The sequence below is a fragment of the Haliaeetus albicilla genome, chromosome 2 (genome assembly GCF_947461875.1).
Source record: "Haliaeetus albicilla chromosome 2, bHalAlb1.1, whole genome shotgun sequence".
Classification (NCBI taxonomy): Eukaryota; Metazoa; Chordata; class Aves; order Accipitriformes; family Accipitridae; genus Haliaeetus; species Haliaeetus albicilla.
The window spans coordinates 14,761,482-14,776,025 of NC_091484.1; the positions used below are offsets into that span (position 1 = coordinate 14,761,482).

The 14,544-nt window shown below is 40.7% G+C and overlaps 1 protein-coding gene across 6 annotated transcripts in view; it reads right to left on the reverse strand.

The window, feature by feature from the left end:
• Positions 1-14,544, reverse strand: part of PTPRT (protein tyrosine phosphatase receptor type T) — a 501,782-nt gene that overhangs the window by 37,798 nt on the left and 449,440 nt on the right. For all 6 annotated transcript variants that reach the window (XM_069807237.1, XM_069807218.1, XM_069807208.1 and 3 more), the window contains 2 exons: positions 6,608-6,795; positions 534-621 (listed from right to left, as the gene is read on the reverse strand). In XM_069807237.1, the coding sequence (XP_069663338.1) occupies positions 534-621; positions 6,608-6,795 (276 nt within the window). The remainder of the gene's footprint in view (positions 1-533; positions 622-6,607; positions 6,796-14,544) is intronic.

Genomic DNA, 14,544 nt, shown 5'->3' on the forward strand with positions numbered 1-14,544 from the left:
AAACTAAAAAGCTTTAGTGCCTTTTCAGCTGCCTTACTGTGATTCTGAGGCAGAAGCTGTACTTGTCTTGCACATCAAATCAGCTCTCTGGGGACAAGCAGCGACTGTTCCACTGGTTACTGACCACAAGGGAAGGAGAAAATCTGATCTCTGATCCATATCTAAAAAGCATCTCCTTTTCTGCTCCCATTTGTGGCAGTGAAAGTTCCAGGTTATGTAGTAAAGATGGACAGGAAATAGGCATCATCACCCACTGGCAAAATCTGACAAAAGGTTTTAGCCCTTAAATCACAAACATTAAGCACAAAGCAAGGCAGATGGAAAATATGTAAAATCTGTAAAGTCATGCCATGACTTTATTTAAAACAGTGAAAAAATAAAATCATAGAAACATAGCCTGTAACAAACAGATCGAACTACTGAATGCTCAGCACTGTAAACCAGCTTTTAGTGATATTCTGAAACACACCCTTTTCCACAGGATGCATATAAAATCTTACAGAAAGCTCAGTTTAATGTGAATTTACACCTACAGGAGATTATGTTTCCATATCTGTTCTTATTGCGGTTTTCGTCTTCCTTGGCTGTATCCCAGGATGCTGTCTGCCCCTCAGGTAGTGCCTGCAAAATAAACAATAGCGGAGTGTTTATAAAAATCTGGCCAATGCCTTCAGGTGGATTAAGATGACTGAGCAGGGTGAAAATAAAGGCGCTGCATAATTCAGTAGTCAACCAAGCAAACAGCTGTTCCTGAGGAAAGGGCGCATCCACTAATTCAAAAAGCAGAGCTTCGTGCAGACCATTTGCATCTCTTGGCTTCTGCCAGTGAAGAATCATTTTTCTCCTGCTACTTCAGATCTAAAAGGATCAGAGCAATTTGTTTCTGGTTGCACAGTCACAGGTTAACCTCATTTCCCCTGTAGAACATGGTCTGTGGAGATTTCACATTCATACACTTCTAAGAAAACCCAGATGGTTGAAGCATAGTGCTCAGTCCTTCATATCTAAGTTGAAAACAGATACAGTGGTTTCACCTATTTCTATACTAATAATGGAGTGATGCAATACAAACCACTAGCTGGTTTTCTTTGGGGAAAAATAAAAAAGCCAGGGTTTTAGATCATGTGTAAGCAAGAGAGGCAAAAGGAGGTAAAACTTGCTCATGAAGTATGAAAATAAGTAGTTATTTTCCTAAAATCTGCTCTTTTAGTTGAGAACGGATGGGGTAAGGAAACTGGCAGCACATGGTGCTAACCTACCCTACCCTACAGCTTGGGCCTACAACTAATTTGAACACACTCAAATGAGCCACCTTCCCCTTGAGACACGTCCAGGGAGGATTTTCAAGGCAGAGTCAGGAAAACAGCAGTCGTCACAGGATCTGGCTTGGAGGATGGTCTTGCTTTCCTTGGAAGATGGCCCCGATGCCTGTAAGCAGGATGATCCCTCTCCCTGTCTCAGGATGGTCGGGGATGTCAGCACGGGCAGATCAAAGCAGCAGGCACAGCAGTGCTTTCTGCTGGAACAGCAATGGCACCAGCTCCCTGGGTATCGCCAGCATCACGACTGGATGGAAAGCCACGACCTGCAAACCGCTGCTGTCGGCTGCAGCCAGCCCAGCCTTGACTTGTGCCAAAAACACAGGTGAGGAGAACAGCTTGCACTGAATTGCCTCTACAGATCTGCATCCTCCAAGATCTACTCCCTAACATGATCCTACATTACTTAAAACAACAGCAACATTATAAATTGTATTGTTTATGGTCCCTAGAGAATTATGGGGGGTTTATATCGCAGTCATTGTAGAATTGTATCTGTCTTAGCTAGCAGTGGGTAGTTTGACACAGCTGTGCTAGAAAATGAATTTCTATTCATCTTCACAAGCCGTCTAGGTCTATTACAGTGCCTGAATGCAATAGCAGAGAGACACAATTATTAGGATCTACTACACTGACATTACAATTAAACTTAATACAAGCAAACCCCTGGCAGACCAGATCGTTGTGAATTTCCCCCAAAGGGGTTCCAGGACAGAAAATGTCAGGCACTGCAACACTGCCATGAGCATTGCTGACAAAAGACAGGGACAGTGAGTTCCTATTCAAAAGCCCAGGAGAAAGAGTAATAACTCTGTAATTGGTGAAGGCTTTGATCACACATATATTTCCTTTACAGACAGCTGTTTCCAAATAACAGCTCATCTTCTGAGCAAAAAAACCCTAACCAACAAACCCCCACACAGCAAAACAATCCCCAAAAAAAGAAAAGAGGTGAGGAAGGTTCATTTTCATCTTCAAAGACTAACGAAAAAGGTGTCTTATTTTTCCACTAATATCAAATTACAGCAGATTGACCAGAGAATAGCAACAGTCATTAGACATCTAATCATAGCCATCTGAAAAGAAAAAAAAGAAAATCCTTTCTCATGACTTTCACATGGGAGAAGCTATCTTGGCCAAAGAAAATATGTTCAGGTCCAATAAATACCTTTTCAACAAACCCTATCCTTTCATGTGATCTGAACGTGAAATTCTCCATTGAAATTGATAGTTTTATATTTGCCTGATATAGCCTCCAAATATTTAAGAGTCCAGGATTTTTCATTTGATTCAATACCAAAAAATCTCTGCTTTTCACAGAACTATCCATCTCTGAAGAAAGGAAGCACAGCTCTGGTTGGTGAGGAACACAAACTGCCTTTGCATAGGTGTACCTTATACCCCTACTCGTATACACACCAGATGAACAAATTGGAGTAACTGCATGTACATGGGTGGTACAGTGCAAATAATTTTTTCTGTGGGATCGCTAAAAATGCAGCACCAAGAATTGAAACTGCATTAGAAATACAAAGACAAAAATATCAGTTATAATTTGGTTGCATCCAGAAAAAGAGGAACATACCTAATATTTTGTTGCTTCAGCTTTTGTTTGTACAATAAGTATTGCTATAATAGCAAAAAGGGTTAATCTTTCTGTTTTGCTCTGCATTATCAGCAATGGTAAGTCAGGGAAGATCATTCAGGTGTTGATATTTGATCCGCATTTCACAGGAAATGCTCCCCCTTCTTTCTTTGATTTGTTAACAGCAAAATTTCACTTTTGAAAAATCTGGACTTGATTTTTAGGCTTTTCTTCTTTTAGAGAATTTTTGTAAAATTTATACTAAAATATCTTCCCAGCAGTGGAATTTATGTTACACAAAAGCTTTTTAAACTAAATTGATCTAATTTTTATCTGAAATTACAAGGACAGATCTCTAAGTCAGCTTCATCTCAATCAAGCTTTCTAAGCACCACGGCCCAAACGTAACTAAAGTGTTCACATTAAATTGAGGCTTATTGCAAGCCAATTTAAATTTCCAATGGATGCATTTAGTTAGTTCGCTGTTTGTTTTTAATTTAAATACGAAAACTTGAATCATTCATCTGCACTGATCTACCCCAATGCTGCAGTATTGCTGCCAAAGGCAACGATATCAATTAAAAGCCTTGCTGCTCATCTCAAAGCATGCCACAGGGACCTGGCCCTCTCCCTGCAGTCACTATCTTCTCAACAGCGGTGGCAAAACTGTTCCCACGACGCTGCTGTGACCCTGGGTTAAAAACTGCTTTGGGCAAAAAATTATAACCTGAAAAGAAATATTTCAGCCAGTTCAGTTCCCCATTCCAGTTCGTAGCAAAGCCTTAGGACAGCATTGTCCAAGGACAGCTTCTAAACTAACACCCTGCTGCCAAATATTTTGCAATGTCACATCATAGCCTGAACCTCAGGATCTTTTCTTTTGACCAGACAGAAGACGTGTAGCCAACGAGAAATGAAAATGTTAAAATCCAGATGTAACTTCAATAAGCTGATGACTCGCAATACTAAGATGCTTGAGGAAGGAGCCACAAAATCCAAAATAACTAAATGGTCTCAGTAATGCAGCAGGAGAATGTACTTTAGTGACATCCTAAATCGTAACAGAAAATTAGTTTGGATGCTTAAGCTTATTATCTCCGTAGCCAGTAATTGGTGCTCGCAGTAAGTCTGTGGGACTAGTCCCACAGCTCACAACAAATCAGGGCCGATATGTTCTAAAAAAGGAACAGGTGACATTTAAACATGTCCCATTTAAGTGTTTACAGCTATGCCTAATCCCAAATAGGGCTATCTACATCCAGTGCCAGTGATATATTTTTCTCTTGTGGTCTACATGTTTTATTGCTAAACAGAAGCAGCAGCTAAAAAGGCCCAAGTCACACTTTGGCCTCAGGTGCCGCAGGCAGACCCAAAATAACACACACACGGCAAGTGCTGACAGATTCCCACGTTCACACATACACACACACACACAAACAGTTATCATCCACTTCACACCAGCAGTGACACCGCTTACACAATCACATCCTGCTTTTCATCTCAGTGTGGAGTTACATGCGAGATGCAAGCACCAGAAATATTCTTCTAGATGCCCTCAGTAAAACATGCTGCCTAGGCTCCAATAGTCTGTAGGTGAAGGTATACTTTAAACAAATATGGAAGGCAATTTCCAGGTTACTCAGTGGAGATGGGAATGTACAGAGATAAGAGACTGTCATGTGTGACTGATACACTCTGTTCAAAGTGATTTTTCATGAGAGTAAAACTATTTGGTAACGTCACTAAATAGGCTGTAATTTATGCTATCAATTTGCAAAGTAAGTAGAAAATCAGCCTCTTACAAGAAAAACCATATTTGGAGGTGACACTGATAGTAGTATATGAAAGCATATTTTAAAAGAGACATCAAATTCTTTTTTATGATTTTATCAACCATTCTGCAAAACCTTTTGCAAAGCCAGTTTTGCAGCTTTGTGTTCCTCCAGATTCCAGTCTGAGACACCGCTCTTAGCCAACGTAAACCTCCCACCTCCCAGGAGTTATAACACGCCTTGACATCCTCCCCGCATTTGTGGTATTGCTGGTGGTGGCTGAAAGCTTTTTGGAGCTGAAGCACTGCCGGTGTCCCATGCTCTAAAACCCAAATTCCACCATCGGAAATGACTGCTACTTCAGGCAATTACCTCTGATTGAAGGGTAGAACAGCGCATGTGATTTGAGAGATGTGGCATTCTCCAAGCTATTTCTTGTAAAGAAAGGAATTATGCAAATCTATATAATGTCATCGTTATTATATACGTATGTGGATAGCACTTTCTGGGAAAGGCAGAACTTGTGGAGCTGAAAGTTGCATTGACATTTTTCATGCTAATGTGCTATTTTGATAATTACCAATGCCAGTGCCAGAAAATTACATATATGCCAGCACCTGTTTTCTTCTTGAACATCAAAAACTAGATCTTAGGGCATCTGTAATTGAGCGGAATGTAGTTGTGGGTACTATTCATGGAAATGGAGGCCAAGGGGGGGCTAAGTAAATCTCCCAAGAGAATTATTACCCTTTTTCAATATTAAACAGAGCTCTTTGTATTGATAGTTTAATTAGTGTGCTTGATTGTGGGGCATGAGTGACTAGACCTGGTTAACATACAGTTACCAGAAACATTTGTTGTGACAGTCTTTGATGCCATCTGATTAAAAAAATACTCCCTGGTGACAACCAGGAAAAGATTGCCTCTCAATTACAGCAAAACCCAGCCTCAATGGTACAAACCCCATGGACTCTTACTTGCAGGGTGGAAAAGTGAGCTGTTTTCATTAAGTAACTTATTTTTCACAGCTGTTATGTTATTTTTAAGTAGCTTTAATGCCACTATGCATATTAATTGCTTATTGCCTTCCCACAAGCTTACTACATTCATTATAATTATCGCTTGCAAGAGCAAAGTCTCACATATGTTTGATGCTATTTCCCTCTTCTGTTCTCTCTGCTCTAAATGTATATTCCTCTTCCAACTCCTCCCCAGTGTCATGTTTCTTCTTGTCATTTGGATTACATTCCTGGTCATTCCAGCTTGAGGGGAAGAGGTGGGGAGAGGAGGGCTGCTTTCATTTTTGCAGGTTACTCTTTGCTTCTCTCCTCACATGGAGTTGGAAGAGTAGATCAGTTGAACATATTCTGAGCCAGAGGTTTGAGCATACCAGAAAACTCCACCTTCATTTATGGTACACAAGGCTCCTGCCCTTGCCTTTTTACAATTCTGCATTCAGGTCATTACGCTGTGATTTAATTTGATCAATCATTCCAGAGTATTTGGAGCTCCCCAAAAGCTCAAGTGAAAACCCTTCCATTTCTTAAAGCCTGGCTTGCACTATTGTCAGCAAAAGCACATCAAGAAGTAAGGGACTATGAGACTCCAAGTCCTTCACTGAGTTCAGCACCTGTTAAATATTTACTGTCTGCTCTTTATGGGAGAGAGGGCACATGCTAACGGATGAGCACAATGTCATTATCTTACTGCTGTAGTAAACACCTTTTCTTTGGACTAGAGCACCACCAAGGATTGCTAGCGCTGTAAAATCCTACCCTCATAAACAGAAATGAGATGGAGAAAGGAAAGGATTAAGAGGGTAAGTAAATTAAGGAAAAGAAGCTCTTAAAAAGTTCTCCTCCCCTCCCAAGCATCTAGCCTTTGCGAGTGCAACTTCTCTACTCATTTCTGTGAGCGAAGGTTCCTCTCACCTCATACTCCTCTTTAAATCCATAGCCCTGTCCTCGCTTCATCTGGGTGATGTGCTGCAGCAGGTCGGCCACTCGGATGGCTGGCTGGAACTGCCCCCGGGGGTAGGACATTTCCACCGGCTCACAGCTCCGGTATGGGTGGGTCTGGATAGTCAGGGTCGGCTGGGTCATCTCTCCATGGTTACTGTCTGTTTTAAAGACAGGGAGGCAAAACAAGCTTTCACCTATCTGATATTGCCATTCTCATTCTTGCTCCGTTTGTTTAGTTGTTTCTCCACCACCCCGTAGGCTGGTGCAGGCACAAGAAAGTAAAAAAAATAAGTAGGAAACACACACTTGCCTACAGCTGCCTAGAAAGACTAAATCACACTTGAATATTTTTTTTGTGTTGAGGAGACAAACCCAAAGAGATAGGAACAGAGTAAATAGCCAATCAGGCTAACAAGGGTACAGCACATAGAGTGAAATCGCACATTTTGTAAGGGTGAGCTCTGTGTAATGACTCCAGTTGAATTACATACCTTTCTTCACAAACCTGCAAAGAACGTGACTGAAAGATACATAGAGATGAGCAAGATATTCAAGCGGGATTTGAGGTGTACAGCATGAGATAACTGAAAGGGGCCCAAGTTAATAGGAAACAAATTATTAGCATTTCAAATAAGTCACACAGGATGTTAGAGGCAAATTAAACTGCTTGGCTAGTTCAGGCCTAAAATTTACATGTCAATTACAAAGATGTACTATTATCAGAAATAATAAACCAGTATAAAAATATAGTTATCTTGCATGCAGAAACCTAAATTTCAGACATGTAAAAGTAACAGAAAAAGGTTCTTTTTGAAAGAAATGGATTAAAAAAAATCTCTGTCACTATGCAGATGGAATTGTAACCTCTCATATCCCCAGCAAAACTCTATATAGACAGCAAAATATTCCTGGTGAACTAATAGAAAAGAACTTAAATAACCAAACAATTGACTGTCACAATATTTATTTTTAACAACAGAAACTCAGATTAAATGAAAAATTCCATTTCTTATCTAGCAGAACTGACCAAAGGTAAACAGTTGGCTAAATAAACCATTGGTTTTTCCTATGCTTACAGGCATCTGAGATACTCGGGTCCTTTCGCACATACAGGCCTTAACGGTCTGCATCAATTCATTCTGGTCTTACCCAAACCCAACCTATTAGCAAACAGAAAACATATCTCCCACAGATTGTCCATAAAACCTGCTTAGGACTGCATACCAAGGCTTGTTTCTTACAGAAAGCTTACTGACAAAGAGCCTACACACTATCCCTTGTCAGCAATACCACAGTCATGTTTTTGAAGGGATAAAGACTAAATAAATCAAATTGCAATTTCAGGGTGATTTTTGTGAGGCAGAAATATGGCCAGAATGCTATTGTAAACGTTGCTATCCTTGAGAAATCACCATGGAGTTTTGATCAGCAGAAGTCAGGATCTCTGCCGCGTCCCTCATTGCAAAGGTGGGTAGGAGCAGACAGATGAGGGCATTAGACTGCCTTCCCAGCAGCTGGCAAAACAACGACATGACAAAACATGACACATAATGCTTTAGCTGGTTTACTGTTATATTAGGGGGAAGATATCAAGACAGGCATATGCTCTGTTTTGAAGTTGCAGGACTATGAGAAGGAATGCCAGCAGTGGACACTGCTGCAGGGCTAGCTGATCTCCAGGGTGAGATAAATAAGTCTGGTGGTTGAATTACCAGAGATGCTGAACACATCCTGCTGCTTCTGAAATAAATTAGCACAAAGTGATCATCTGCTCTGAAGATTAGGCTACTGAATTTAAGGATTTCTGAATCCCAGGTTCACACGAACACAGTCACATTCCCAGGACACTCAGAGATTTACAGAGCTACAGCTCTAGCAAAGCAACCCTTACATACAAAATGTGAATAAATTTGGGATTTAAGGAAGAGTAACATCCAAAGCATTTGTATAAACATCCCTAATGCTCCAACTAATGACAGTGCGAGAACTCTGAACAGAGGGAATTTCAAGGCTTATTAATTCCCATAGTTGGATTCGCTTTCCCAGTGCATCTTTCCTCCCCTATTCCCTATTAACCTCCTGTAATGGAGAGGAGAAGATTTTTATCGCGGACCATTTCCAACAGACGTACTATGCTTAATTTTCCATCATTAGGTTTAATACAAACCCAATTTCACAATTGGCTTCTCCGAGGAGCCTGCAAGTAATGCCACATTTTTATCAGCCCCAATTAAAAAACATTACAATATCCCTATTCGAGAGGGAGTCTTAAAACTAATGTGCGGTTCTAGTGCTAATACGGTAAGGGCACAAGCAGAGCACAGGCTACTTGTAAAATGTAGCTCAGACCAGTCACCTCCTTTGCAGGCAATTATTAATTTCTCTCTTCATCAGATCCTTTAATTCTGGTATACTTGGCTCTCCTCTCAGAAAGAAGTATCACAGGGAGAGGTGAAAACCAGGAAAGCAGTAACCCCCCCCTTTCCAGAATAACTTCCCTCAAAGTAGGTACCCACATTATGAATCTGGAACCAGAAGAAGCTGCTCTGCAGTAAAGAGGGATCTGACTCTGGCCTTTGAGTTTAGAGTGACAACTGTGCTTCTCATCTCTTTGGTCAGACAGATAAAAAATGGTACAAAACCCACTGATTGTAGTAACAGCTCTTGCAGCATGGTCCATGGCATCACACCGTTTGTGTGCCTTTCACCCAGCCAAGTGTTTCTGCTTTAAAAAAAAGAAGTGTCACACAATCTGGGTCATCCTACTCTCAACCCTATTACACACAGAGCTGAAACTAGGCAGCAGATCACCTCCTCTGGACATTCGTGACAAACACATCTTCAATGGCCTCTGCGCTACCTGAAAGAAAACCCAAGCCCGACACTTGTACCAGCTGAGGACAGCTGTCAGTTATTCCCACCAGCATTTTATCTGGGCCAAGGAAAGAGTGGAGGGGCTTTTATGGAGACAAATTGCTACGTATGAGGCAAGCCTAGCATTCATATGTTCTGCTAATAAAGCCTGATGCAAGAAACATATTGTTCCTTCTCCGTCTAATCACACTGTGAGCCTGAACTTAAGCATGGTTAATGAGGCACTCACACAAGGGATGACACCTTCTCTCAAGATGTGCTGTTTACAGCAATTTTGTGAACAATTCAAAATGCAGATAGGAGGGGAGGTAGCAGCAAACTGATCTCTCACTAGGACAATCAACCAGAAGTATCTTTGGAGGGCTTGCAAACAGGCTTTGCTTTTCCTGCAGGTTGAAGCTATAAACCACATCTCATTCCTTTTCGTACCATTAATACTGGAAAGGACAACAAAAATACCAGCCCCTCAGCAAAGTCAGGCTTCTGCTTTAACTGTTGCACTAAAGGCAAGTCACAGCCATCTTCCATAGTCCCTTCTCTCCGTCCCTTTCTGACAAACATGCCCCCATTCCCTTGCAAATGAGGATGAGTTTATAGGACTCAAATTGGCCAAGACTTTCACTAAAGTTTCGGCAGTGCCTCTAAAGCATGCGTGCCTTTTATGAGCTTTCAGTGAGAACAGCAAATCAAGAAAAGAAATTATTTTTTAAAGATGTTTGAAATAATTCACTCTAATACTTAGAAACTACTAAACATACCTAATCGTGCATCAGGGTTTTTTTGGATTATACTTCATATGCACATCTTATTTCTAGTCATATGTCCTCGTTTTGTTGATAGGAACACATACCCATATCAAAGATGGAATACAGTTCCAAGAAATAATCGGAATTAAAACATTTCAAGAGATGGTGATTCCATTCTGACCCCAAAAGTTGTGGCAATGGTTAATTACCCTCACTGTCTAAACATTGCTTAATTGCAATTTGATTTTTGCTTAGCTTTGACTTGCAGGCACTGAATCTTATTATACCTCCTGTTAGATTAAAGAGCCCTCTGAGCATTTGAAATCTTGACCCATGCAGGCACTGATCAAATCACTTCTTCAGTTTCTCTTTGATAAAGTAAATCAATTGAGAGCTTCTGAAGTCTCATTAGGGCAGGCTGTTCAGTGCTCTGGTTCCTTCCTAGAACCATTTCCAATTTTTCACTGTTCTGTTTGTGCAGCTGTAAATAAAACAGGTATTCTGCACATTGCTGGAAACATGCTGTTTGTAAGAGGATCACTTCTAATATTAGCAGCTGCAATAGCAAAATATGTTGTCAGCTTGTTTGTTAACCCTTTTTAGTGCAACACTCTTACTCCCCATACTAAGATGTCTGTTGCCAACACAGATATTTTGATTTCTGGAAGCTGACACTTCCATTATCAGCCTAAGAGTTCACAGAATACCCTGAAATTTTGTATAAGATGTTAAATCAATGATTCACTGGCTCTCACATAACTAGCCTGATTGGGAAACTCTCCAGGCATCTCAGCTTATCTGTTGAGGGTATAACTGCAGATAATCAAATTTAACAATGTTGACTACACTTTTAATTTTCACAGGCTCTCCCTGCTTACAAAATGCTGCTTCTGCGACTCTCTTCTTTGCTGGAGAAATAATCATGAACTTGCTGACGTAAGCTGTGAGGTTCTACTCTGCCAAGAGAAACATAATGGAGGTCAGCATGCAGAGAAAAGCTGAAGCAGAGGCCAGCTAGGTGGCACCTTTCCCCACTTGACAAATAACCCTGAGGGTGCAATATTATTGCTTGCCTCCTGCTACAACACCTTGTATTATATGCTTTTGTTGCTACCCAGACAAGTAAAATAAATATGTCTCCTTCCACAGAAAAACTGATAAACTCCTCCACAGATGTCACAGATAAGATGAAGAGCAGCTGAGAAATTAGATTCCCAGCCTGAAAGTGGCTCTGTATGATCAGACCCCTGTGCAATGTCCCAGTAAGGCTGGTGGGAGGGCACCTGCTCATCCAGAGCAGCTTTGGGGACTGAAACTTTAGATCCTTTTATAGATGTCATCTTGTTTCATAAATGTAGTTTTGTTAGCCTGAGAGATAGATATCTGGACAGAGTATGATGTTGCCTTCTGACCAGAAAACTAACATATGCCTCCAACACCTAAAAGCAATGCTGCACCAATATGTCATCTTGTATATGTAGAGAAGTTTCTTTCAAAACTTCTGCTTTAATATCCATGAATTCTTTCTGTGTCTGAAATAACAGGCCTATCATCTCTGTTTATACTTTCATTCTCTTAGCATTGGCAAGTGTGTAACATGGTAAGGCATCCTTTGCACAAAATAAATTATATTGAGTGGTGTTTGTGATGGATTCAATTACACACATATCCAGTCTCTCTACACTAGAGTAAGGGTTGTCAATTATTTGACATCTTCCAAGGATGACTACAGCATGGCTAATATCTCTTCCCCTTACACTAGGGATATGGTGCAAGCTGGTAAAATTAATTTGCTTTTTTGTGTGCTTCAAGGCTTTATTATATGACAAATATCCAGTTATAATATGCTATATACAATACAAACAGTGGTATGGCAAACCAAAGTCAAAACATCATTTGTCTAATGAGATCAACTGAGCTATAAAAAGGCACGTTCCTTAACAAAAAGCCTTCTGACACCAGGTTTGACAGAGAGCAGAGGATGCATCTTTCATTTCAAAGGCTATGAAGAAGCCAAATGTGCATAAAAAAAAAAAGCCGAAAAAAGTAATTTTCTCTAGATTCTAACAAGAGTTTCAATAATTGCTTGGTAAACACCTTACACAAGTGTATTCTAATCCTATAAAAACTATTGCATACATTTTTTCATCAGTTAGCACAGAAGAAAATCCCCTTGAAGATGTAAGGAGGGTGATTTGGTGAGATGGACTAAGACTTGTGACTATTGGGCGTAGCATAATGGCACAGCTCTTCAAATGCATGGACCTCACCAAGTCAAATCTCTCTGCCTCCTTGGTGAAAAGGGGCTGTCAGATCTACCTACCTCACAGAGCAATTCATTAGTTACAGCTGAAAAACTACTGGCAAATTCAAAACAGCACACAAAACTAGAAGCCACTAAAGACTGGAAGAGAGAGTTTTCCAAGCCACCTGATCATCTGCAGGCAGAAAGAAATGTTAAGAGAAATTCAGCTCAAGTAACAGCCTACGAGGGCATGCGCCTCTGCTGATCATTCTGCTGCAGGCCGTTAGCAAACTGATGTGAAAGCCTCTCCCACAGGTCCTTAGAGGCTGACATGGCCTGGGAGGCTACAGATACAACTGAACAGATCAAGCCATTGATTTTCGAGCTTCCGTTGCAAAAAACCAACCCATCCTGCAATTTAAAAAGCCAGTAATGGTGACACTTGCTAATGAAGCAGTATCAGCTTCTTAATATCTTTTTAGTTCTTCAAACATTAGGTTGTGGATATACCCACAGCAGATTGACTAGGCATGGGCAAAAGCCCATCCAACCTACAGAAGAGTGAAATTCAGGGCAAATTTCTATGCATTTCTAAACACAAGCCAGTTTTTGCGTGAGACTTCATGACAGTGAGCTTTCTCTGCTTGTTCTGCCTATCTGCAAGGAACTACAAGGTACTGCAGCCCTCTTCATCCTCTCTGGAGGGCAGCAACTCTTGTTGTTTGGATCCTCTTGAGCAGTTGAAATGAGAACAAGGGTAAATGTCCTTACACACTGCCAGGAGATGTTAAGGGATGCAAGGGAAGGACATGCTGGTTCCCCTGAAGAGACTCCCTTGATGACATCTGCTGAACATCTTTGAGAGCTATTAGCCATGCAGGTTTTCTCCAAAAACAACCTCTAAGGTTGAACTACCTCCTCTTCAGGCCTTACAGTACTGGTACCACGTGGGCCTTGCTGAAATTTTAAAAATATGGAAAACTACCTCCTTTATTTCTTAGTATTACATACTCACTTCTCTAATGAAGATGTTTGTGCAAAACATTTAAATCCAGAGCTGTCTCCAACTGGAAGAGAAAACTACAGAGCTAAAAACATGTATTACATAAACCAGTATTAATCAAGCACAGGATAGGGTAGAGGCAAAACGAAAATCCCCTATATCTTACTACCAACAAATCATGTCACAGCCAAGCCTAGGGAGTCATCCACTATTGCAGATACAGAACATTTATTAGCAGAAGGCATAACAGATGGGAACAAATAGCACTGAACTGCAGGTAGTGCCCAAAGACAGATATTGGTAGTGGGATGACTGATGCCCTTTTTAAGATCTCTTTTTCTTTCCCAGGAAAGAATATTAATAAACGTCAAAAATTAAACTTACGTTGCTCATACAGCAATATCCAATGTCTGGTGAATCTGTCCAAGAAGCCAGAACACCAAGGTTTTAATTTGTCTTTAAGTCACAAGATAGAAATTTCTTCAATGCCAAGGGCTGTTTCACAGCACCTGTGGCTGTTAACTTCAGATGGAACTGGGGGGGGGGGTGACCACTCTGTGTAAGTCATGTCTTAAAAGTGCTCTATACTTAACTTCCCACATGTAAACCAGGGATATTAATCCTTACTCAGATATAGTGGTTAGTAGAAGTTAAGTTTGAAAGAGTTTTGAATACATAAGCACAAGACCAGTCTAATTCCTATTTCCTCTTTTTCCTCTCTAAAATATGGGATTTTGAAAATTTGGGGGGCTTTTTTGGCGTTTGCTTTCCCAGGAGAAGTACAGATTGAATCTGTCTATTGCTCCTTGAGCTTTGTATTATGAAGTGTGCAGTTCACACTGTAATTCTCAGTATCGGAACAGAGAGGGGAAACCAGCTCCCTCAAATGAGGGTCCGGTTTTCACAGATGCTGACTACCAGACTGAGAGCAGTTTGACATCTTCCAGCAAAGTGCAGGTCTGGGCCCTGTTTCTAAATTATAGCCAAAAGATAAATCTACCTTTAGACTTTTCTACTGACAATACTGAGTCTCTGGGAA